We start from the raw sequence: 26922 nt of genomic DNA, 5'->3' as shown, positions 1-26922 counted from the left end.
GCTCATGTAAAGCTCTTTGATCCAACAGATGTTTCTGCCAATGAAGGATGTGTGTGTGATTGTTGCGTATTCATACTCCACCCATAGGACTGATCATTCTCATCCCTAAACCTGTTCTTGAGGGTCAAAGGATACTTCAGAACAGAATAGAAGGTGGCATAGAAGAGAATGAATCCAAAAAATACCCTCCATCTCTATTCTGCATATAGGAACCTCTTTGGCAGTGAAAAGAAAACACTGGATACTAGTTATGACCAATCCTGAACTAAGATAACTTGCTCTCAGTTGTCAATGCTCTAATCACCTCCTATCTGGACTAGTGGGGCTGCTTTTGAAGGCTGTGTGGAAACCGCAGCTAGCGTAGTTCGCAGCTGCAAGACTGGTTAAGTGGGGCAGCCTGATGGGACAATGTGTCACCAGTCCCAAAAGTGCTGCACTGGTTGTCAGTGAGTGGCCCGGGCCCAATTCAAGGTGTTAGTACTAGCATACAAGGCTCTAAATGATCAACTATATTGGGGCTTTGTTGGTGCTGCTTCTGTGTACTGCTGTTAACATTCAGGAGGAATTTTTAAACATTCCCATTTACCTAGGCATTGGATGGCTGAAATACATTGTACCTGGCAACCTTGAAATTATTAGCTGTGGTTGTTTTCAAACATTTTAATTTTATTATTACGGTAATAGTATTGTTTTGTTGTTTGAATGTCTGGAAAACTTTGTACTTTTCAGCTATGCTGTACATTCAGCTATTTGTTAATTGGATGCTTCTATAATAATGTAGTTGTTTCATCCAAATACTGCAGGGGTCAGCAAACTTTTTCAGCAGGGGGCCGGTCCATTGTCCCTCAGACCGTGTGGGGGGCCGGACTATATTTTGAAAGAAGAATGAATTCCTATGCCCCACAAATAACCCAGAGATGCATTTTAAATAAAAGGACACATTCTACTCATGTAAAAACATGCTGATTCCTGGACCGTCCGCAGGCCAGATTTAGAAGGCAATTGGGCCGCATCCGGCCCCCGGGCCTTAGCTGAAATACTGAGTCTGGGTGAGCCTAAGTGATTATTAATACATGTATTAATTAATTTATATCAATCTGATGGGTCATTTTAAGTTAAAATTTTGTACTACCGGTATTAACGTCTTCTTTACTGCCTTGCTTTTGAACGGCTATGCATAGCATAACAGCTGAAGTGTCAAACTTAACAAAGGTTAATAATGCAAAACATGAAAATACAGATTATTGCTATATTTACTGCTTTGATCCTATGCAGGAACAGCTTTCATCTTTAATCTCTAGAGTGTGCAGTGTTGGTGTGTATCTGAAGTAGACAAAGACTTGATTTTGATGGTATTGTATGCATATTGTATACATTTTGATGTATTGTACACATTATAGTTAATAGGAATAAAGCTACTTTGATAGGAAAAGCAGACTCAAGAATTTGAGAAATAAAAGAGCACTAAGTATAGCACTTCTATATAACTTGTGTTATTCTCAAGATGAATTAATCAAATGTCAACAACAGGCTGTTTTTGTGCCTGTTTAAATTTGTAAGCATCTGAGAATTACCTTGCTTGCAAAGAGCAGTTGATCCATACCTTGAAGAGCAACAACGTATTAATAGACTTGCTGGAGCTTTGAAGATTCTCAACACAAATCAATCCTGAGCTTCAGTCAATCCTGTAATGGTGTACTATTGGAACATTTTCCTCCTTATGCCACATTAAGAAGAGAACAGACTTACAGCTGCTGTTGCTGGAGTGTGTATGTGGATCACACATCGAACATCAGGGCGCATGGAGTAGATGGCTGCATGAGGGCTGAATCCTGAACTGTCAATGCTGAGATTGGTGCTTCCCTGGTCAACCACGTCTCCCAGTATGTTTACTTTTACCTGAAAAGCCAAGTCAGAGAAACAACACTAATTATATTTCAGTCTTGACTGAGAGTAACCAAAGAACATAGAATTGGCTTTTATAGCTCCTCAACTTTCAGGAGAAACATGGAGTATAGTGTTAGAATTACTACAATATTTAAATGAGTGTGATATGGTATTTTTAAAGCCATTTCAGTCGGCTCTGTTGAACTTCAGCTCTAGGTAAAGGGTAAAGGGACCCCTGACCATTAGGTCCAGTCGTGACCAACTCTGGGGTTGCACGCTCATCTCGCATTAGGCGTACAGCTTCCAGGAGCCGGCGTACAGCTTCCAGGTCATGTGGCCAGCATGACAAAGCTGCTTCTGGCGAACCAGAGCAGCACATGGAAACGCCGTTTACCTTCCCGCTGTAGCGGTACCTATTTATCTACTTGCACTTTGACATGCTTTCGAACTGCTAGGTTGGCAGGAGCTAGGACCAAGCAACGGGAGCTCACCCTGTCACAGGGATTCGAACCGCCGACCTTCTGATCAGTAAGCCCTAGGCTCAGTGGTTTAACCCACAGCGCCACCTGAGTCCCCCACAGCGCCACCTGGGTCCAAAGATATGGTATTTTTAAAGCCATTTCAGTCGGCTCTGTTGTACTTCAGCTCTAAGTTGTCTACTAAACATTGAAGAAAAAAGTACAAACCCTCAGGAGATGCTGCTGTAGTTAGTAAATTACCTTGCTTGCAAATATGGATTTGACAAGCTCTTAATACTCCTTTATAGGTATTAATATTCCTTTATTGAGGTATTTGATTAGGTAACGAGTAAAGGTAAAGGGACCCCAGAACATTAGGTCCAGTCATGACCGACTCTGGGGTTGCGGCACTCATCTCACATTATTGGCCGAGGGAGCCTGTGTACAGCTTCTAGGTTGGCAGGAGCTGGGACCGAACAATGGGACTCAACAATGGGGATTCGAACTGCCAACCTTCTGATCAGCAACCCTAGGCTCTGTGGTTAACCCACAGCGCCACCTGCGTCCCTTTAATACTCCTTTATATTATGAAGCAAATACTGTGCCTATTAAAGTAGTTCTTATAGCTCAGATTACTACCAAGCCTTAAGTGTCAAGCACCTGTGCTTCCCTGTAACCTTGCATGCTGCATACACAGTCTCAGGCTATTTCCTTCCAGGACAATATTCAGGAGCTCCAGGACATGTTGTTTCCAGGACACATGACATCAAAACAATGGACTTAGGCACCGACTTTCACACTTGGTTTGCTGCCATCGCAGCATGTAAAATGCCAGATAGTGAATGTAGCCTCCATGAGACTTCTCTGCTGTTACAGCCACCAAATAAGTAGGAAGGGAAGCAAACAGCTGCAATGAGGGAAGCCATTAAGATTCCCATCACATTTCTGATTATGTCACTCTCAGTGTGATGCATGTTGAATTTCCTAACAGTGGCTTAAGGGAGGAAAAAGACAATTTCCCAATAAAACGGATGGAATTGTTCAGTGTGCCAACTCCAAGCTCAAATTGTGGGGCAGGGATAGGTGTGCTACACTTTTTCTAAAGGAGACTATCTCAAATAGGATAGGAGTTGTTTTGCTTAATGAAGTGTTTCTTTAGGTACAGGGAGGCTTTCTGGCTCACTCCATCCATGTTCTCCCACTATATGCACCTGGATACAAACAGCCAAGTTTAATTTAAGGTACTTAAGAGGCACAGGATCAGGCATAAACATGAGTGGGAGAGACAACAGAGAACAAGGAGGAGGATCATATGGTAAGAAGCAGCAGATAAATTTTGGCAGAGGACTAGTTAAAAATGCAAGTGCTTGTTCAGCAGAAAGCTGCAGGTGAAAGGTAATATAAACCTGAATAGAAACCTGAAGATTGACACTTGCAATAAAGTAGCTGCGTTTTAGCAACTGGGGGAAAAATGTAACCTTTGTTTTGGTTGTTTGCTCAAAGAAAAGCATTAGGCACATACAGGCATCAACCCACATGCAGGGGCTACGTTCCAGGCCCCTGGGCGCTTAAGTGAAATCATGTAAAGTGTGAAACCCCCTTTAAAGAGACACTAAATGCCTATTCTCCGTGCTCTCCAGCTCTCTCTCCAATCCAGTTGAATCTCTGGGGCTGGCTGGAGGATGAGCGGTAAAGGGGCTGCTACTGCTGCATTACCCCCCCCCCCCACATCAGCTGTTGGCTAGGGAGGCTCTCTCCTGCCATTTCCTTGTACGATTCCTTCCTTCCTTCCTTCTTTCTATCATTTCCTGGCTCCATGCATATATGTGTGAATATAACACGCCTAAGTGGGGGGATGCCTGTATGTCCTAAAGGTTCTGAAATGTCTTTTGGGGTCAACAGTAAATGAAACAGAACAACATTCTCAACATAATTAAGTGTATAACATTATTCCCTATGTTAAGTACATACCAAATTGGAGGCAGAAGCTTCAGAAAATGATAGGCCTCTTGGAATGATAAGAATATGATCATGTTCTTTGCTTACTCTTACCTGGAAATTGAGAGGAAAAGGTTACTGTGATGCTAACAAAACTGTATGTTTAATCCTGGGGTAATATGCAATTTATAGGGCAGATATATCTTCCAATATGCAAAGAAGTAATAGAAATGCTGACTTCAGGGTACTTACTGTGATATATGAATTGGGCAGGTGTGCCCATCCAAACAGATCTGTCAGCCTATACAAACTGGCTAATTTACAACGAGTAAGTTTTTCGCCCTTTACATATGTAGTGGTATCTATCCCAGGAAGGTCATTGATAGGTGTAACCAATCCAGAGCCTAAATTATATTATAAAAAAAATCATTAGAACATTCTCTTCAAAGCAACCATATAGTAACATTTTAGACTGAACTGGAAACTGCTAACATTGTGGTTATTTCCATTACCTTCCCAACAACCTTTAGTATTTAAACTACTGAACTTTGCACCTGAGAAATGTTCATTTTCTGACTTTCAAAAGAGAAGGCAGAACCAAGTTGGTGACACAGGCAGGTACTTGAAACACCACCTGAAGCAGAATTTCGCAACAAAATGTCACTTTTTATATTTTCCTGCTACCTCAATTAACAATTAAATAAAAAAGCTAGCTATTAACATAGCAGTTCTTTTTTAGAAGAAAGCATTATATTTGCCATATATAAACTAGAGGTTAAAGCAGGTATAGGCAACGTGGCCCTCTAGATCAGGCATCCCCAAACTTCGGCCCTCCAGATGTTTTGGCCTACAACTCCCATGATCCCTAGCTAACAGGACCAGTGGTTGGAGAAGATGGGAATTGTAGTCCAAAACATCTGGAGGGCCGAAGTTTGGGGATGCCTGCTCTAGATGCTGCTAGACTACAACTCCCACCATGCTTGACCACTGCCATTGTGGCTGGGGCTGATAGGAGTGGTAGTTCAATAGCGTCTGGAGGGCAGCACATTGGCTATCTGGGTTATAGGGAGTGGTATTGCTTGTATGCAGCAGAACACTGGATCGTTTTGATATCTCATATATACATGTATATGTAATCACAAACAGAAATCAGTAGAAGCAAAAGTGAATCTATCAGCAGTTTATCAAGGTCAGGTTTTCCATAAGGTAATCCAGGAACAAGGATAGGCATTCTCTATAAAGGTCATTTTAGTTATTAGAAAGGATTAATATTAATTGTACATCCTTTTACTTACTTAGAGGAGATGAAGAAAATCCTGCAAAAGAGCTTGCCATAATGTAGTCAGCAATTTGCTGTAAGGCAAGCAACCCAGTTGGGTTATTGCCTTTCTTCATTTGCTCTTGAATAAGTGATTCCAGGTCTTCCCGAAAAGCCTGTGAAGATATAAAACAAGAAGAATCAGCAGCTAGTTGTTGTTGTTACCATCCAAGATAGTTACTTATTAAAGAGCAGTTCATTTTTTAAAACTTAAGTTTGAAATATTTTGGAACTGGAATCTCTGTACTGAACTTCAGAACAACTACATCAATTTAGCATAAATAGCCCATAGCAGAAATAACCCTGAGTTGCACTTTCTCTAGTGCCTGTTTGTGGATTTTTTAGAGCTAGGAAATGAAAGGAGCATGCATGCATGCATGCATGTGTGTGTGCACATGCGCGCGCACCCACCCACCCACCATTCCCCCATCTTCTCCCACTAATGTCACTCCCCCACAAGCTTGCTTCTTGCCTTGATGTGTCCCACTCTGACATGCAACACATTTACTTCAAAATTATTTTAATCAAGTATTGGTAACCATTCGTGCAAACCCAACAGCAGCTGATGAAATACTGGGGACATTCCTACCTGAAGCCATTTCTTAGAAAAACAACTTTTTCAAACAGGAAGACTAATCGGATGTTTGACCCAACTGAGCTAAATTCCATGGTGTGTGTGTGTTTTCCAACTCACTATGGATTTTACTAATTAACATCTTATTTTGTTACATATTATAGCATATAGTATAGAATGTCTGAATGTCTGATCGTCTTTGAAGTCGACCGTGGCAGGACATTCTACAAAGCTTTCTAAGCTGAACACTACTGTGTCATAATACATACGCTAAGAGGTGCAATATAAGGCCAGGAAGTTATTTTTATTCTTTATATAAGCATTTCTGGAAGCAGCGGACATCACCCTAGTCTCTCACTCTAGACTTGACTCAATTACAAAATGCCTTGAGGAAACCAGAGCTGACAGCAACCAGGTGATCAGATTTCCCCCAATAAGGAATAATGTTTTATACATCAACAACCAAAAAGTGCAACCCAACAGTGGATGAAACTATATATTAGATATTGTGATACATCTGGATTTAGTTTTTTAAAATTACACAATGTCTCTATAACTGGCTATACTGTATTATTACATAAAACTATGGGGAAACCACAAATAAGGGATGGTAAGTGGAAAATGCTGAAGGAATTAATGGTTTGGGGTCTTAATTTATCTGCACTGCAATACCATTAAAACTGCTAGACTATTATAAATGTGGGGAAGGTGAGGTTAGGAACATGGGGGGGTGGGGGAAGCCCAGTGAATTCTTGCCAATAGTGTACCACTATATTAGCAATACTAGCCTCAAGCTCTGCATGTCTGGAAACTGCTGATAAGCAGCTCCCACTAGCCAATATAAAATTAGAGCTAACTGAAAGTTCTTTACTCAGTATTTCATGCAACACACACAAACACACAAATAGACCTTAACTGACATGAAAAAAGCTAACAGGAACATTAACTACTTACAGATGTAAACAATTTGCTATTTCCTTACCTTACCCTGAAATGTTTTTAATCTGTCTATTCACACATTGACCCGGGCAGAAGTATCTGTCCCACCCCAGGAAGTCTCTTTCTGCTCTACTACATTTGTGCGTATGATACAGTTATGCAATGATGTGGCTTACTTCTGCTATCTCTGACTCAATAGTTCTATGCAACAGTACCTCAACACACAGCTATCATTCTCTCGGTGCTTCAGAAAGACTCCTCTCGATGGTTCAAACGCCTGTTTTGTATTTTTACCCAGAGCTTTCTGGCATTGTGCGCTGCCTAAAGCAGCATCTGTTTCCCCATAATACGATGTAAACAAAACGCAATGCTATTCATAGCTGCAGAAACGATTCTGATATGATCAAAAGGGGACAAAAAATGAGGTGCTATGGTCACCATGACAAGGCTAAGAGGAAACTCTCCAACACCAAATACCAAAAGGAACAACACAAACTGCTGAACAAATTTCACCAAGATCAGGAACACCCAGGAGCCCTGATCAGGGATTTGCTACGAGGCACCAAACAACCAGGAATGCCATTTGACCTGTCAATTATTGTTAAACAGTGGTCAAGTGTCAGAACAATAAAAGTACATTTTATCTTATAGCATTTTAATACTATTATTGTGAAGCATTTAAATTTATTTCTGTGTGTGTGTGTGTGTGTGTTAATATGAATATTAACTTCTAACAGTTAGGTAGCCGTGTTGGTCTGGATCGAAGTAAAATAAAAAAATTCCTTCAGTAGCACCTTAAAGACCAACTAAGTTTTTATTTTGGTATGAGCTTTCGTGTGCATGCACACTTCTTCAGAAGTGTGCATGCACACGAAAGCTCATACCAAAATAAAAACTTAGTTGGTCTTTAAGGTGCTACTGAAGGAATTTTTTTATTTAACTTCTAACAGTGTTTGGTGCTGTTTCTATAAATGTGAATGTTTCTTTTCTCTGGCTTTTATCTAGAATACTAGGATCAACCATTGCTATTTTTCTAGAAAATGTTTGCCCTGTTCTCTTAAAATGGCAATGGTGCCCACCTGAGAGGTGACGGAACAGACTATTCAACAAAATTTGATCAATGTTAAACAATAGGTGGTCAACTGAACAGTGTGCTAAGCCTATTACAAAGCAGCGATTCTACTGCCCTGGTCACTCATGCACTCACTGTGGAGTTTTCTAATTACCGTATATGCTGGCGTATAAGGCGACTGGGCGTATAAGATGACCCCTTACTTTTCAAGTTAAAATATAGAATTTGGGATGTACTCCAGCCCTTTTTTGGCGGGGAGGGGAGGGGAGGGGAGGGGAGGCTGTCTTCTCCAGCACTCAAGTCTGCAGCCGGGGAAATGGTGGTTTGTTTGTTTGCTTAGTTATTGAGAGGGGGAAAGAAGCCAGAGAGAGGAGAGATAGAGAAGCAGAGAAATCGAGCAAAAGGGGGGAAAGAAACCATAGAGAGGATAGCGATAGAGGGGCAGAGACATCGGAGGCTCACACAGCCAGCGAAAGACGCTGAGCAGCAGTGAAAGAGAGAGCGGAGAGAGAGACAACGAGGCTGGCTCAGTGAGCAAAAGGGGAATAGAAGCCAGGGAGAGGGAGAGGGAGAGGGAGAGGGAGGCAGAGAAATCGAGCAAAAGGGGGGAAAGAAACCATAGAGAGGATAGCGATAGAGGGGCAGAGACATCGGAGGCTCACACAGCCAGCGAAAGACGCTGAGCAGCAATGAAAGAGAGAGCGGAGAGAGAGAGAGAGAGAGACGGAGAGATCCCTTTGCTTTGCGCTGACAAAAAGAGAAGAGGCAGCAGCTTGACACCAATGAAATACACAAAACTGTATCTCTGCGCTGATCCAGGTGACAAAGCCATGAGGGAGCCATTCTCCCTGGCGGGGAGCAGCCCCCTCACGAGCACGCTTCTTTGCGTTCATATGGTCACTGCATACAGTGGGGATGCAGCAGTTTTTGAGCTCCCCCCACCGTATGCGGTGACCGCAGATTCTTGGACCCGGCGTATAAGACGGGCCCCCAACTTTTGAAAAAAATTTCCTGGGTTCAAAAGCCGTCTAATACGCCAGTATATACGGTATGTGGATTCTGCCCTCAGGAGTTATGCCAGAAGGTCCTGCAACCTTCCAGCAGTTTGACTTCACCCTGAAAGGCGCATTCCTCCCAAGACAGACGCTAACCAACAGAGTACCATTATTATGGACACCTGGTAAAGTAGCACCTTTGAAATTAGCAGCACAGATACTACTAATTAAACATGTACTTATTTATACACAACAGTGTAGACAGTACAGTAAGCCCACAACTTGCAAACACTTAACTTGTGAGATTAATGTGCATGGCAATTAAAAATAAATAAATAGAAAAGAGGTGGGGTTCTGGGAAGTATGAGTTTGGCAATCCCAACCACCTTTAAACCCAATGGGTTTTGATGATACACAATTTTGGCTTTAGGCGTGATCCCCTGCATAAGTTGTGGGTCTACTTTACTGTATAATACAAAAACCACAGTTCCTTCTCTTGTTTAAAAACCAGCACAACTATCCTATTAGAGCAAGTTGCTTGCTGTAGTGATAGTTTGCATTTTAGTGAGCATGCCTGAAATACTATATGAAATAAACTATGTAACACACAAGCTGTATAAACAGCATGTATTTTCCTAGTGCAGCATTATAGAACTGAAGTTGACTCAAGATAGGGGCTACCTATTTATTTATTTGTATATTTAGCAAGCACATGACATGTATATGCTATGTCTTACACAGGATTTCTGTTCCACAGTGACAGAACTAGTAATGTCATATGTTTACTGAATTCACAAAGTACAATATTGGCTCCAGGCTGACACTGTATATGGATTAGCTTAGGGTCAGTTTTGGTCGCATGAAACTATTCTTGAATGATATTTTTACAGTATTGACAGACACTTCACATAAAGGTAGAAAAAAGCAATACAGAAAAAACAGAATGTGACAGTTTCACAGGAAGGCAACACTTAAAATGGAAAATGTAGAATCACATCTGAAATAGGTGCCCATGCTTTTAAACATGAAGGATTTCTTTCAGGTAGACAAATTCTATTAAAAAAAAATGTAGAATTTTGCTACGACCAATTAAATGTAAGAGTCCTCACTGAATAGCACAATACATTTACTTTAGCTTTACAGTATCTAATAACAAGTATTTGACTAAAAAAAGTAGTGTATACATTTCAGATATAGTGCAAACCATAAAATTCCACTGTAAGTGCCCACTGTTCACACTAACCCATACTGTGTGTAACTCAAATATCATCACCTTCCTCTGGACCACTATTCTGCCTTTGAAGTACACAGCCTACCAAACACAGCTTCCCAATTAGCCCATATGCAAGCAACTTTGTATGTGTTGTCTTCAGTCTCTGTTCACTAGGAGCTCTTCTAAGCTGTATACAGCCTTTAAAAATGCCTCTTCTAGCATGCTGAGTTCCTCTGAATTACAGGCTTGGAGCAGGATGAATCTGTTACAGAATTAATCCATGGTAGGTTTAATCCACTAGTTGTTTTATTTGGAACTTGCAATGAGGAGCACATAGCAAAGTCACCCTTTTAGTAATTTATTTGGAGCCATGATAGCCAGAAACTTACAACTAATAGATGGTTTGAATAATATAGAAACTGGAGGAAGCAGAACATATGCCTTTCAATTGTCATTCAGGCATAAATCCTACACCAACCTTCCATAAAGGATTAACTTGTATTACTAGCTTTAGACGTTTTCATACTGAAGTTAAAAGGGGCACAGACACACCTACACCTATCCTCTAGCTCAGGACAGAAGTTTCATTTTTAAAATGTCCACATAGAGATGCTACCTGAATATTCTAAACACATTTACACATAAGCCAGTCTCATGGAGTCACACTGTCCATTTAGGATGCAATCCGATGAATATGGGTTTACTGCCTAAACAGATTGTGCACTGCTTTCTTGTAGACTGGCCCTGTTTCCTTGGCACGCAGACCTATGAGCAGACATGGATTATAAAAAGCAAAACTAGCTCTATTCTGGGTTGTTTTTGGACAAATTACAATCTCCCTTGGACTCATGAAGAAGTTTGACAGTTTTAACTACATAACTACTATTATGAGATGCACTGAACTCACAAACAAGTGTATGCTAAGCTGGTGTTCTAAAACATTATTTTATGTAAAATACAGTTTACCTTTTCCAACAAACCAAATCACATGGAGGCATTCGAGGCAGCTTTTAAGTACAGAATTCAAAATAAGAGCGGAATGCCGATCTGCATGTAAATGTCCCAATAGTTTGTATCTGGGCAGTGACTTCCCCTTTCTTCCCTGTGTCTAAGCAGCAATCAAATGCCATGTAGCTGGGAAGCTACTTTTGTGCAGTGTTAATGAAGCATAGCATTAAAAAAAAAAGGGGGGGGGAGAGAGCCAAACTCCACATAAAGGGCTGTTTGTTCGCACAAGAAACAAATACTGTACAAACCACCCATCGATGATTTTCATGAAATGTTACGCACTCCTGAGTTATTCTTTATCGCAATCTTGTAGTCCAAGAGTTTCTCTCCCATGTCCATTATTTTTAAATGAAGACATAACAACACAAGTCTCTGCAAATGAAGAAACACAGTTTTGTCTCCCCACAACCCCACCCCCTGAATCCTACTCACAGGACTTTGTAGTATCTGGGTGACTCTTTTCCTTTGTTCCATCATGTTGAAGTCTTGCCTGAGGTCAGGAGACATGTTTCTTTCGCGGATGTAGTCAGGGTCATTTTCATTGATGCGGTCAAAATATCTCTCTTTGTGAGGCATGCTGGGGGGTGGAGGGGTTGTGATTACCCCCTGGTTGGTCTCAGCACTCATGCTTCAATCTGGATTATTCTCTTCACCTGGAACAATAAGAAGCCAGGAGAGATTTAATGGCATTTAAGAACAAGCCATCAAATTGACCTTACAAGGATGGACAATTACAGAGAAGACGTGGATTTAGAATCCTGTGACATGACAAAGAGCAATCAAGGGTGGGGGACAGTTGTACAATATGCACATTTTCATGCCTTTTAAAAGGATTATTAGCTTTTCAGTTTTTGTTTTTATTTATTTAATGTGATTTCTTTAGGACATCAATCACTTAAAAGTCTACATCCATATAATCACATAAAATTAATCAAGATTTAAGATTTAGATGAACTTTTTTTCAGCCTCTAGTCTTTTTTTTTTTTGGTATGTTATACTTATTGTCATTGCTTTATTGTTGGTCTTAATTGCATCTTGGGATTTCTGTAAATCTTACGTTCATTTTAATCAAACCACTTGGAGAGCATGCCAGATGAAAAATGTTCAAAAAATAAAACAACAATTTATGACAATCCATTCACTTTCTACTTGCAGTATGGTCAGAATATAAATGACGTAGGTATACCAAATGTCGAACTTTTTTTGGCTGTCTGAAATACCTACTGCAAATTAGCAATCACTGAGAAGGGCCACCTCAGCCAATCTTGTCCTAAGTATCTTTCACATCTGTTTGGGTCTCAATCTAAAATCTGCATTTCAGTGACAATCAGCTTTCTCCCCTCTGGTGACCACAACTGGCCTGGCACAAAATTCCCATAAGTTCTTTATGTATTGCAAAAAAAAACTCTGTAAGGAAGATCTTTGTGCTAGGTAAGCTCAGCACAAACTGAGAAAAGACCTTCTAATTCTTCAAGCACTCTGTATGTAACCACAGAATTTAGGGGAAGACTAGGAGATTGCCTAGTGAGGAAGAGTCATACTACTTTTGCCTCTCTATAAAGCAGCGTTTCTCAAACTTGGGACCCCAGCTGTTGTTGGGAGTACCAATTCCCACCATCCCTAGCTAACAGGATCAGAGGTCAGAAATAACAGGAGTTGTAGTCCAACAACAGCTAGAGGTCCAAGTTTGAGAAACACTGCTCTAAAGCCTAGTGCTAAGTGAAAGACCAACTCCACCACATCTCAAAGTTCCCTGTGTTTTTGACGAGTGAGAAGGAGGGGATTGGTCATCTGCAATCACAATTAATAGTTGGCTAGTAAATCAAGGCAACATTGGGGGACCATCAATGTACCGTATTTTTTGTCTATAAGGCGCCCCCATGTATAAGACGCCCCCTATTTAAGAAAATGGGGGGAGATACTATCCGTGTATAAGATGAGCCCAGATTTTGAATATTATTTTAGAGTAAAAAAAAACCATAGTCTTATACACGGAAAAGTACGGTAATATGTAATTTCTAATTGCATGTTGCAAGGTATACACTTGTATAAGAATCATCACTTCTGAGTCAGATGTTAGCTTGGGTTGGTAACACTTTAGTTGCTTCTAGTAGATCTCAATAGACCACCAGGTGGTGTCTAAATCCTGAAGTGGTCTTAAACTGAAAACAGTTCAGAGGGCCACATGATTAGTTTCCCTGGACTGTAAATAGATTTCTTAGAATATCTTCATACTGCAGTTTCTTCCCCAGCTATGTATTTGTGACACAGGTATTAAATATGCCCCCCCCCCGATGAAACAAAAAACATAGCTTGAATTTTAAATAACCTATTGAGAAAGTGAGACACAATATTATCAATACTGTTAAAGAACATTGCTCTGAACAAGAAAATGTGTTTCAAAATTCATTTAAGTCTTGTTCACATACTATTTATTTTCAGCTTGTGACTAAATACCACACTGGATACAATTTATAATGGTCACCTTGCAGTTTGTACACAAACAAGATCAAAGTGATTTTCTATACAAGACCCTGCCTGTAAAGTATTGCTGCACTCTATGCGCTGCCTAGGGGAATTGGAAAAGCGACCACTTTCCAGTGGCCCAATACCATTTCTAACATATCCGCATAATACACAAAGCTATCTCCCCTTCCATGGCTGAAAATGGGAAAACTCCGTTTGAATGTGTGGGACTGTCTTACTGGATTGCAGCCAATCTATGGTGGCGTAAACTCCCTTGTAAACAAGAGGGTGGACACAAAGGCTTGAATACTAATACTTAACTGCTTTTTCTCTGTTACATAAATAGGCAGTTTTTACATGGTGGTCTTGTCTTCAGGGTTAATACTTTGCCCTCCTGCAGCTGGCTGACCTACAAACATCAATAAATGGATAAACAAATAACTTTAGGGACTCCCCAACCTGGTAGGAAGTAGAAAACAACTTGGCCAGATTTGGATCCATAACCCTTACAATCTGCCTACTTCTGGTTATTTGACTCCCGATATGGGTAAGTTTCTTTAGAGCACCATATGCCACAGCAGGGTCCCCAAACTAAGGCCCGGGGGCCGGATGCGGCCCAATCACCTTTTAAATCCGGCCCACGGACGGTCTGGAAATCAGCATGTTTTTACATGAGTAAAATTTGTCCTTTTATTTAAAATGCATCTCTGGGTTATTTGTGTGTTTTTACATGAGTAGAATGTGTCCTTTTATTTAAATGCATCTCTGGGTTAATTGTTGGGCATAGGAATTCGTTCATATTTTTTTCAAAATATAGTCCGGCCCCCCACAAGGTCTGAGGGACCGTGGACCGGCCCCCTGCTGAAAATGTTTGCTGACCCCTGTCACAGCATATTAGTGGAATGGGAGAAATGGAATATTCCTTAAAGCCCAAAGCACCCAAAGAAACCAGTCTGTGTTTCTGCATGGAGGGGGATGGATTTACCTCTTCCTACCCTACCCCAAGCTCTGAACTGAAGTGAAATAATTTTTTTAATGCTTGCTGTTTTGAACACCGCAGCCAGCCAAGTTTTCATCCTTAACAGCATAGCAGCAAAGAACAATATTTTGTGAACAGGAATGATGTTCTCCTTTTGGCAGTATATATTCCTTTTACTCTGCCCGCCCTTGCCATCTGTGCTTCTTGCTTCAGAATGCAACTGGTTATGATGAAAGTCACTGGTTACTAAAAGCTCCAGTGAAGTTCAGGGACCGGACAAATTGCACGGCATTGAAAAGAGGAGGGGGAATTGGAAGCAGTTGATAAAACATGCATACTATTTGCAAAAGCATGCTTGGATGCCAAATCATAGCAGGAAGAGATGTTCCACTAATTCTACATTTATATTTTGGATTTGTTACAAATTGATGCTGCTTGAGAAACTAAGACTACGTACTAGAAACTATAATTTGGAATTTTAAAAGCATGCTTTTCATAATTGAATAATTACTTTCCTTAACCTTTTAGAATATAATATTCTAAAACTTACATTCTCAATAGTCAACCAAGACTATTGGAATGTTGCAATTTCTTAAAACCTCAGACTCACAGCTCACAGACCTAGTTACAGGTAGGTAGCCGTGTTGGTCTGAGTCGAAGCAAAATAAAAAAAATCCTTCAGTAGCACCTTAAAGACCAACTAAGTTTTTATTTTGGTATGAGCTTTCGTGTGGATGCACACGAAAGAAGAAGTATGCATGCACACGAAAGCTCATACCAAAATAAAAACTTAGTTGGTCTTTAAGGTGCTACTGAAGGAATTTTTTTTTATTTTGCTCACAGACCTATTACTGTAGTTGTAACTTCATTGCAGAAGAACAAAGGTGCTTGTGGCAGCAGGGGACATAAAATTGTGCAAAAAAAGAAAGAGTATCTGAGTATCTAACAAAACCAGAGCTTATGCAATATTAATTCTTTTACAGCAGCACATAAACTGAACATTGTCAGTGATAGGTCCTTTCCCCCCCCCCCCCACCACCTCTTACATTTTTTCCTTCACCAACTTCCCTCCAGGGTAAAAATTTCCCTTTAAGCTTTGGTGCCTGCTGAGCAAACAAAAGCAGGCAAACATTTCCAACAATCAGGACTGCAGCACATACTGTTACAAAACAGCCATTAATCAGGTGAGGAGCTTTCAGGAACTCTGTTCCAGCATCAACCATCAAAGTACTTTGCTCTCTTCCCAACTACTTCATGAAACTGTTCACAGAGACAGGTTAAGCAAAGAAGGGATGTGTCAGCAGGGAGGTTTTGTTCTCTGGTAACCTCCTGCTTCCCTCATCTCCAGCTGGCACCCAAATAATAGAGATTCTTGATTTCCTGCATAATGGAACTTGAGTCTTACTATTTATATTTGGCTTCAGCCAACTAATCCCAACAAGAATCAATCGCCTCCCTAGCTCTACTACTACAAAGGTGTTCCATGTTAGCTGCTCTGCAAACACATACAGAACTACTTCATAAATCCTGAAAGCACTTGTTGCCTGATAAAAAATAAAGTGGCTATTCAATTCCCTTCAAGTACACTCTACACAGTAGATGGAGGTTTATAAATAAGTCCTTTAAGATGCTATAGAAATGCTGCAGTCCTAAGCACGGTTACTAGGAAGCAACTCCTTCACTGGAACTTACTACTTATCAAACATGCATGTGTAATAGCAAACAAAAATAGTTTATTCTATTTTACACATGGAAAACCATGATAGACCACATGGACTTCATACTTTTTACTTAATTAGATTACCTGTGCTAGAAGAGAGATTGGGCAGTGAGACCTTATTGATTCTCCTGGCCCTCTCAACAGTCATTGCTACCATAGATCTTACTATCCTCCTGGACTGGCTAGATTAATTGAGGCATGGTAATAGTTACGAGTCTGCTCCTCGTTGTATGGCTAGTCCCAAAGGGTAGTTTTTTGGGAGGTTAGTGTGCCAACCTACAGCACTTATATTATGAGGTCCCAAAGGGTTCCCTCTTGCACACAATATTATTTTATTATTTATTAAATTCATATCCTTGCCTCCCTCTTGCACACAATATTATTTTATTATTTATTAAATTCATATCCTTGCCTCCCTTCCAAAGCAGTCATGGGCGGCAAAAACATCAATATTTTTAATTGTAAATTTTTAAACTGCATTTAGTTGCATTTTAAATTGTTGTAACCTATCCTAGAACCTTAAGGTGAAGGGCAGGTAACAAACTGAAATAATAATAATAATAATAATAGGCAGATCATAACAAAGGTACGTATGGTATGTATGGTCATGGTGCAAAGCTACCCATTCACTCCCCCAACTGAATTATTTCAGAGTTGACACTGTTATTGAGCTTGATCTTCTAGCTGGCGTTTTTGGTTATTTGTTCATTTGCATTCTCCTAGAACAAAACAAACAGATTGAGCAAAAGAACAGGAATCCATTTATATATTATTTTACCATTTATTTAAAGAACTTGTGAACCAGTCACAATTCAAACATATTGCAGTGGTGTACAAAAAAGAGAGAAATAAATACCATTACAATACAAAATCTGAACACTATGAATACATTAAAGCCATCTGTAAAAATAGATGGAACCATATGGAACTGAAGTAAACACTACCTTCCTTTTCTGCTGATCTGAACAAAAAATGGCTTTAAACATCAGGCATAATTTCACCCCTTTTTAACACCCCCAATAAGGCTAGCACAGACATCCTGGGCGAGAAAATCATGAGGGCAGTGCTATAGATCAACAAAGGGCTCAAACTTATTTTACAAACAACAACATGGCAACCAAATCTGTGATGTGAGAGCAATATGAGGCATCTGAAGATTCAAGAATGCTTATTTTGAAGGAAAAAACCAGTTTGAAAAGCTTTTCACAGATGACAGCATTTTTCTGTGCTTGGTCTGAAAGATTTTGCTGCAGTCTTGGCAGTCTAGGTACTGCTGCACTGAAACTGGCAATTTCAATTTTGGTTTTCATGACTTAGCTTATCTTCACTATACTTAATTCAGCTTGGACGAAGCAAACGTCAGCTGAAAAGAAAGAGAAAAAAATGGACTGGGTCGCCCCCTCCTTAGCAAGTGGGTAAAATCCCATGGTGGTTCAAAATGTTACCAACTTTCTGCATACCATATTCGATAACATTTAGAACTTAAAACTGAAATATTCACATTGTTGTAGTACTGTACTTGACATATATTTTAAAAAATACCAGTTTCTAATCTGACAGTATTGTGAAATTTCTCATTATTACAAAGCAACATAACTGGCCAGGGATATTCTTTATTTACTATAAGCTGGCAGTTGTGTGTAATTTATTGTATTCACTGTGGATCAACTTGTAGTCATGGAACTATTTTCTTCACTTTTTATGAGCTGTAAACTGTTTCTATGGTTCCACTGAGATAACCATGACAAGTAAAAGAAACAATTGTACAATACATTTGGTTTTAATCATACAAAGTGTTCTTAAGTGCCAAGAGCTTGTAATTTTGTAAATATTTCCTCTCTTGCAGCACCTCCTAGGCTCCCAACTTCTTTTGCACAACCAAAATTTGTTCTTTTGGTTCACTCCAAAGTTTCCTCATGCAGCAGGAGAAAAAGTTAAATTTTGTTGTTGAGATACAAAAATGATAGACTACTGTAAATACTAGCTGAAGGGAGTCAATCAGGAATTTCGTTTTTCTTTTGCACATACACCTCTCTTTCTACTGGGAATACCTCCGAAGATCATGATTTCTCTGATGACTTTTAGCAGTATGGAACCACACACTGTATTCATATCATATCATAAGTCATTCTTGATTTATGGCAGTTTTGCCCATCCTTAAAAATGTCAAGAGGAGAAACAGCTGCCACTTTGCTCTGAGTGTAGGTTCAAAAGTTGGGAAGGCGAGCAACTCAAGTGACAGACGGGCAGCAACTGGTAGATTTTACAAATGTTTACATGAACAACTGATCTTGCACCACACTGCTGTAGTATGTGCCCAACCCTTTTCCTAGTGCAAGCCATTGCAGCTCCTCCTCTTTGTCCACATTCTATCAAGGCTAACCTTTAATTCTTACAAGTCAACAATGCTATTATCAAGAAGTCAAAAGGTTATCAAGTTGTCTGAAATTCTGCCAACTGGTGAGCACTTCCCATTATCAGTCTATTCCATCTTGAAGGTCAGACATATGCTCTGGTGAGAAAAATGGAACTGAAGATCAGTAGCAGAGACAGAAGTTCACAAAGTTTTAGACAGCACCCTGAGAAGAACTAGCCAAAAACATTAAAGCCCAGCATGAAGGAACTGCCTTATATTATTCTAAAATCCGCATTAGGCAAAACCTTTATTAGGTGAACAAAAGTGTCACAAAATAGTGTGCAAGATTTCAAATTCTCCAGAACTCTGTAGAAGATCACAAGAAGACCCCTGCTGGGTCATATAAAAGGCATCCTGCTCTTAGAATGGCTAACCAGATATCTATGAGAAGACAGCAAGAAGGACCCAAATGCATCAGTAGTCTCCTCAATTCTGATTCCCATACAACTTCTGACAGTGAAGGGCTATCCCTTCATAGCCATAGTGGTCTAGTACATAGCTGCCAAGTTTTCCCTTTTCTCGCGAGGAAGCCTATTCAGCATAAGGGAATTTCCCTTTAAAAAACGGATAACTTGGCAGCTATGGTCTAGTAGCAACTGATAGACATAGCCTCCATGAATCTGTCTAATGCTTTTAAAAAACCATCCATTTTGAAAGCCATCATGACATCTTGTGGTGGGAGTGAATTCCATAGTTTAACTATGCAACTGTGTTTAGTACTCTGTCCTGAATCTTCCAAAATGCAGTTTTGTTGGATAGCCCAACTTGTTGGCTCTAGTGTTACAGAAGAGGAAGAAAAACTGCTATTTACAGTACTTTCCCCACACCATGCATAATTCTATATAGCTCTTACTCCATTTTCTCCATAAAAAGTTCCCAATGTTTTAACTTTTCCTCATATGGGAATTGCTCCAACCCCTTGATCATTTTTGTTGCCCTTTTCTGAATTTTTTTTCTAGCTCTGGAATATTCTTTTTGAGGTGAGCTTACCAGAAGTGTGGTTGAAAGTGTGGTTGCATCATAGATGCGTATAGTGGTATTATGACACTGGCAGTTTTATTTTCACTCTTTCCTAATGATTCCAAACATCAACCTTTTTCACAGCTGCTTCATAATGGATTGGCTATTTACTAATGCTGCAGGGTCTCGTTCCTGGTCAGTCACTAGCATATATGTGAAATTTCTTGCTACAATGTGCAAGCACTGTAAATTTCACATTAATAGGGACATTATGTAAAATTTTGCTTGGGGGCCTCAAGTAATGATAATAAATAGGTAATCGTGTCATTAAAATGCACCAAACTGACAGTTTCCAAAGAACCAAGGTCCATCCAAAATTCATGTGACAATAAAGTGATGGGTCACCATACTAAGTAAATTTGAACTTGTGGCTCACCATAGCAAAAAGGTTGGGAACCTCTGCTTTAAGCCTTTGTGGCACCCAACTGCTGGCATTATGTCATTTCCCTTTCCATTGCTCAGCTGAGAGAGAGAGAGAAATGTGAACATCATCTTTGATGTTCTTTGATGTCCCCAAAGAAAACAATATCCATTCTCCTTTATAGCTTCAATAATAATAATAATAATAATAATAATAATAATAATAATAATTTATTATTTGTACCCTGCCCATCCGGCTGGGTTTCCCCAGCCACTCTGGACGGCTTCCAACAAAGATTAAAATACCATTAAAATGTTACACATTAAAAACTTCCTTAAACAGGGCTGCCTTCAGATGTCTTCTAAAAGTCTGGTAGTTGTTTTTCTCTTTGACATCTGATGGGAGGGCGTTCCACAGGGCGGGCGTCACTACCGAGAAGGCCCTCTGCCTGGTTCCCTGGTTCGTAGTGAGGCAACTGCCAGAAGGCCCTTGGCGCTGGACCTCAGTGTCCGGGCAGAATGATGGGGGTGGAGACGCTCCTTCAGGTATACTGGGCCAAGGCCGTTTAGGGCTTTAAAGATAAGCACCAACACTTTGAATTGTGCTTGGAAACATACTGAGAGCCAATGTAGGTCTTTCAGGATTGATGTTATATGGTCTTGGCGGCAGCTCCCAGTCACCAGTCTAGCTGCCACATTCTGGGTTAGTTGTAGTTTCTGAGTCACCTTCAAAGGTAGCCCTACGTAGAGCGCATTGCAGTAGTCCAAGCGGGAGATAACTAGAGCATGCACCACTCTGGCAAGACAGTCGGCGGGTAGGTAGGGTATCAGCCTGCATACCAGATGGAGCTGGTAAACAGCTCCCCTGGATACAGAACTGACCTGCGCCTCCATGGACAGCTGTGAGCCCAAAATGACTCCCAGGCTGCGCACCTGGTTCTTCAGGGGCACAGTTACCCCATTCAGGACCTAGAAGTCCTCCACACCAGTCCGCCCCCTGTCCCCCAAGAACAGTACTTCTGTCTTGTCAGGATTCAACCTCAACCCATTAGCCGTCATCCATCCTCCAACCGCCTCCAGGCACTCACACAGGACCTTCACTGTTTCCGATTTAAAAGAGAGGTTATTTAGTAAGATTTTAGTTATTTAACTCTTTTCTTCCACTCCTCCACTCCACATCCACTCGTTTTTTACTTCCCCCTCCTCCAAAACTATCAGTCAATACTGTGAATTTATCCTTTGATTCTAGGAAGCATAATGTATATTGCAGGCACCACCACCTATGCTGTTAAGTAGTAGCTTCATCTGTTAAATAGTTATAATCCTCAGTTAGGAACATAACTCCACTAGAAATGCCCTTCTATTTCTGTATTTTATTTCTGGACTTTGTTATTAAAAGTGTAAAATTATTCCTGCTGTGAGATGGACAAACTTGGGAGAAAGTGCATTTCAACACCACCCCTTCCTTTCCATGTCTTTACTCCACAACCCATCCATGCAACCCTTAATTTTTCTATTTCTATGTGATAAAATGCAAGTCTGTTCCAGCTGCGCAAACCTGTCTGGTAAAATCCCAACCACATTAAACTCTGCAGCAGTGTGTTTATCCATCTGCTTTAACCCACCCCACAAACAGCACAAATATAAAACAAACCTCTCTCTCTCTCAAAAAAAGCTTGAAAATTACAGAAAACAAATGCAGCCTAAAATCCTTACATATAAGCAAGAGAAGGTGTGCATGTGTGCTTGTCAAGCAGGTGTGCTGCAAAATCTGCAAGTCTGACATATCAGCAACATCAGCTTCAGGAAAAGTGCCAGCAAGAATAGCTAAGTGTGGCTTCTGTTTCCAGCTGCTCTTGCCTAGCAACTCCACTACCTTGTGGGAGGGGTGATAAAACAAACCACACTTAAACCATAGTTAAAGAAAAAGCCTGTCTATGCATCTAACACCAAACCACACGTAAGATCACGAAGCCAACAACAGACCTAGTTCCACAAACAAACCATAGGGTACTGTGTTGGCTCAGGCATAAGGTTTATTTAAACTGTGGTTTAATTGTTGCAAGGCAGTAACAACAAAAATTCTAAGAAAAATAAAATTTCTTTTGAGGACAATGAAGTAATGCAAAGCCTAGAATTTGCTTGTGCTCTTTGTAATTTGCTTGGACTCACCACAAAATTGAATAAAAGTTGAAGGACTTTTTTACTGAAAGATGTTTACTCGTTTAATTTTGATGATCAAACTTGAGGAGAGCAATTACACTGTATAAGTGATCTTCATTAGATTTAAACTGCATGATTTCAAGGCATACTGATCTTGTTTACAATTTAAAGTTGATTTCCAGATAAATGTAGGAGGATGACTACTAGCTTCACTGAAAATAAATGTCCATGAAGTGATGGAAATAGAGATTTAAATGTGAATGAGTGTAAATATGAGATAAGTCACTAAACTGGTTAACATCTGTATTATACATGGAGCCAGGAAACTGCTCATATCTCACTTGGCAAACATAAATTGCCTGAGAGGTCACTACATCTTAATTTATTCATCTAATCTTTCATTGGATGCGATACATAAAAAGCCTGTCTCCTAGAATGAAGAAGGGGTGAAGACTATTTTGTAGTGAATGCCTCTAGAATTCTTTAGAAGCCTTTTGTTTTAAGCCAGTTTCCAATTGTACAATCAGGGTTTTTTTTTTAAGAGAGAGACAAAAGATAGACAAAACCCCTTTATATTTGTTGAAATGGATAAAGTAAGTGCTTGTCCATGACTCTTAGCTTGCTGCAGAGACAATTAGGATTAAACGTTACACAGAGACAATATTCGTGGGGTGGGGATGTTATCACCTCACCAACTGATTAAAGTGGTCAAGAACAAAAAGAGTGGGTCCAGAAACCATAGCAGTGTTACCATATTCTGCAGAACAGTCCAGACCATAATTGTTTACTTTTTTAACTGCAGGATGCAACATTTCAGCCTTGGAATAGGATGCAACTGTGGTAAAGTTAGTTCAAAAGGTACACACCCCACCAACTTTGAAGACCCACCCAGAGGGCTTATGGGTTCCTGGCGAAGGTGTGATGTTGGGTGCCCTGCTACTGCTCTCAGCAAGGACCCATGCACATGTGTACAAAACTGAGGGTTAAATGTGAGAATTACTGTATGCACAGACTATGAATTCTTGCCTGTAGCTCCTCTTTGCCCTGGGATCAAGTAAAATGATAGATGTGCTTCCTTTTTTCTTATATAGGGAAAAGGGAATAGAGATGTGGTCGCACTTTCCTGGAGTGCCTCCACTAAATTCCCTTTCTGTCAGAGCTTCTTTTTAGCTTCCTGGGGCCCAGTTTCAAAGGTCTTCTGGTTGTGGCCTCCTGCTGGCAGTGATGTCATTGTCATGTGGCATGGGTGGCTCTCAAATGATGACTCTCATGGTGTGGTAGGCCAATATTATTTATGTTCAGCACACATACAGAGTGGTTCCTGTTGCAAGCACTCCTCCCAGAGCAGTATCACACCCCAATCAGCTACAAGTAGTAGTCACTCTGTTGGAGTGGCATAGTCATACAGGGACAGTATCAACCTATACTATGGTCTCCAAGGCTAGAGTTTCTATAGCAGGGGTCAGCAAACTTTTTCAGCAGGGGGCCGGTCCGCTGTCCCTCAGACCTTGTTGGGGGGGGGATATATCTATATCTATAAATATATATCTTTTGGGGGGGGGAACGAATTCCTATGCCCCACAAATAACCCAGAGATGCATTTTAAATAAAATGATACATTCTACTCATGTAAAAACACGCTGATTCACGTCCGTGGACCAGATTTAGAAGGCGATTGGGCCGGCCCCGGCTCCCGGGCCTTAATTTGCCTACCCATGTTCTATAGTCTTCTTCCCTTGCTTTTTTTTTTACTTTGAAAGTTACCATTGCCACCACATATAGAGCTGTAGTAATCAAGTGACCAAGCCTAGCAGCTACCATATAACTTTTTGTTGTTTTTTAGCCGTTTCAGTTTTGCTGCAGAACATTCAACATCCTGGCAGCTCTGTATCAGTGGAAGCACGGAAAATTTGTAGTCTGGTAGATTTACAGTTGCCTTCACAAAACAACTCTTCAGTATTTTTTTCATGGTTGCCACTTTCCTTGGCACCCTGTTGCTTTCACACATGCCTCTGTTGGCCTCCAACTTTCTGCACTCTTCCTTTCCTAGGCTGTGCTTATCTTCTATTTGCTGCTTTGTGCACACCTCACCTCTTGTTCTCTCTCTCATCTTCACATCCATGACATTCCATTCCAATTGCATGCCACCTATCAAATCCTTCCCCCCAGTTCCCAGCCCTGCATTTCCATTTCCTCTCAAGCCTTCTGTGATATAATAATAACCACTCAATTACTGAAAAGGGGGGGGGTGAATTAAAAGGCTCAGGTACCGCGAGTGAACAAAAGATTTCTGTCTAGACGAATCATGAAACAGCTTTGAACTTTTTTAAGTATCTCCAGATATGCATGGGTTTAACTTTTTTTCAGAAAATCAATTCATGCATTGCTGATAGTTGAAGAGAAACATGATTTTATGCCTGTGATAATAGTTTGAAATGCATGCAAAAGATTACAGAAGTTGCTGCATGTAAGATCCACAAAATATCACTTAACTTGGCACTTTCAGGATCATCATTAACATATTGTTTACCATCTGAAGTTGCTCAACAGGAACTTTTATCTTGGCGTGATAATAGTGGCATGGACTTAAGGCTCATGAAAGGAAGGTGTGGGAAGTTACTAAAATGATTATCTACTCAGCTGAAAAATACTCTTGTTTTTCTTGCATTACAGTTTATCCACCCAGGCATACCGATGGTGAGCTTGGCTATGAGGTAAGGAGAAAAATCCTGTTATGTAGAATCAGAAGTACAAACTTTGCAACACTGTGAGAACAGAGAACTTTCGCCATTATGAAATCATGCCTTCTGCCTGTTCACATTAGTTTACAAAGCTGCTATGGAAACTGGTTGCAAACATATGAGTTTTCTAGCTATGTTAGATTCTGAACAGAAATTCTTTTGTGAGAACCCATGAGGATCAACAGCCAGTGCCAGCCACGTAATGAAATTCTAATTACTTCCATCGTGTCCAACACAGTGAAGGCCTGCCAGTCACTCATCTTCCTCAGCAACAAAAAAGATTTTAAAGAGAAATGTTTTTAACTTCAACACTTATACATCACTAGCTAGTCATGGCAAGCAAATTAACTCAACAGATTGATTTGAACAGCCTTTGAATTAGGTTCAATAACAGAAGGGTATTCAAAGGGTCACTTTGCGCAATACATGTTTTTCATCTATGCAAGCAGTCCTGAGCAAACTGGTGTGTATGTTCATACAGACAAATATTCCAGTGCCTTTAAGTTGGTGACGGTATCACCTTAAAGTCACTGGGATCACTACCAGTGATATCCAAGCCTACACAGCTCACATAGTCAAAATTCCTGCAAAATGTGACATGTGGTATAACCTGGAGCTTATTGACAATTATGCATACTACTCAGACATATGTCTAGGTCTGATTCACATATGCATCTACATCGCTTTAGAAAACACCACTATATTATTGAAAAATTAATGTCTAGAAGCAGTATTTGGGAAAACACTCCAGTGGAAAGTATTACACTGTTAACATCAGATATTATAATAAAATATGAAACATGAAAGTTATCTGTAATTCATACATACAAGTCATTAAGTAATGAAAATGCATGTATCAAGCAAAGTTTAACAGAAAAAGACAGACACAAGTCCCTATCCAAATCTAAAATCTGAGGCAGAGTTGGGAACTGGTAGCCTGAACGTGGCCCACAATACATTTGGGATGAGGTCACCCACCTCTCCTTTGCCCAAGCAGAACTGCAAAAGTGCTCTCTTCCGCAACCACAACTTCAAGCAGTAGCTGAAGAAGGTGGGGAGAGTTTTGCTTCCCTCACCTTTCCTGTTGCATGTATGTGCATGATGAGTGTATGCGTAAATGTAGAGTGGTTGTGCATGCTGTACATGTGCACTGTTTGCATGTACAGTGTGTGCTGAGAGTGTGTGTGGTGTAGCCCCACCTATTGTCTGTGCTGGCTATGCCCACTTTGGTTTTGACCACACCCACCATTGGCACATGGCCCTGGAAGGTTGGCCTTAAAAAAATATGGCCCTCTGAGTAAAGAAAGGTTTCCCAGACATGGTCCAAGGTAAGATTAGGTTAAGGAGAAAGGACTAGCCTGACACCAGGGTTTATCTTTTTTTTAAATGATAATATGTACAAAATGGTGGCAAACATGTAAGTACTTCTTTTAGAGCTATTATAATGTTAGGAGGCACATTATATGTTCTGAATGGTTTAATTGCTAGAGTTTAACTATGACACATGTATATTGCAGTAAAATACAATTTTAATACTGTACTTTGAAATTGACGGAAATTATACCCTTATGGAATAGTAGCTATTACCCAGAACACCACCTCAGAATTACATTTTTAGGTTTTTCAATAGGCACTCAGAGTGCCAAGTTTTCAAG

The 26922-nt window shown here is 40.3% G+C and overlaps 1 protein-coding gene across 10 annotated transcripts in view; it reads right to left on the bottom strand.

Moving 5' to 3' along the window:
* The window catches only part of ADD3 (adducin 3), a 106737-nt gene that overhangs the window by 17590 nt on the left and 62225 nt on the right, over positions 1-26922 (bottom strand). For 9 of the 10 annotated variants that reach the window (XM_035134161.2, XM_035134156.2, XM_035134158.2 and 6 more), the window contains 5 exons: positions 11835-12055; positions 5579-5717; positions 4536-4687; positions 4317-4397; positions 1750-1899 (listed from right to left, as the gene is read on the bottom strand). In XM_035134161.2, the coding sequence (XP_034990052.1) occupies positions 1750-1899; positions 4317-4397; positions 4536-4687; positions 5579-5717; positions 11835-12029 (717 nt within the window). In that variant the 5' untranslated portion in view covers positions 12030-12055. Of the gene's footprint in view, positions 1-1749; positions 1900-4316; positions 4398-4535; positions 4688-5578; positions 5718-11834; positions 12056-14189; positions 15439-26922 lie in introns of those variants that run through there. The other variant, XM_060274729.1, reaches the window with a different exon arrangement.

Source organism: Zootoca vivipara, chromosome 5 (genome assembly GCF_963506605.1).
Source record: "Zootoca vivipara chromosome 5, rZooViv1.1, whole genome shotgun sequence".
NCBI classification, from domain to species: domain Eukaryota; kingdom Metazoa; phylum Chordata; class Lepidosauria; order Squamata; family Lacertidae; genus Zootoca; species Zootoca vivipara.
This window is presented reverse-complemented; position numbering and strand designations above follow the sequence as displayed.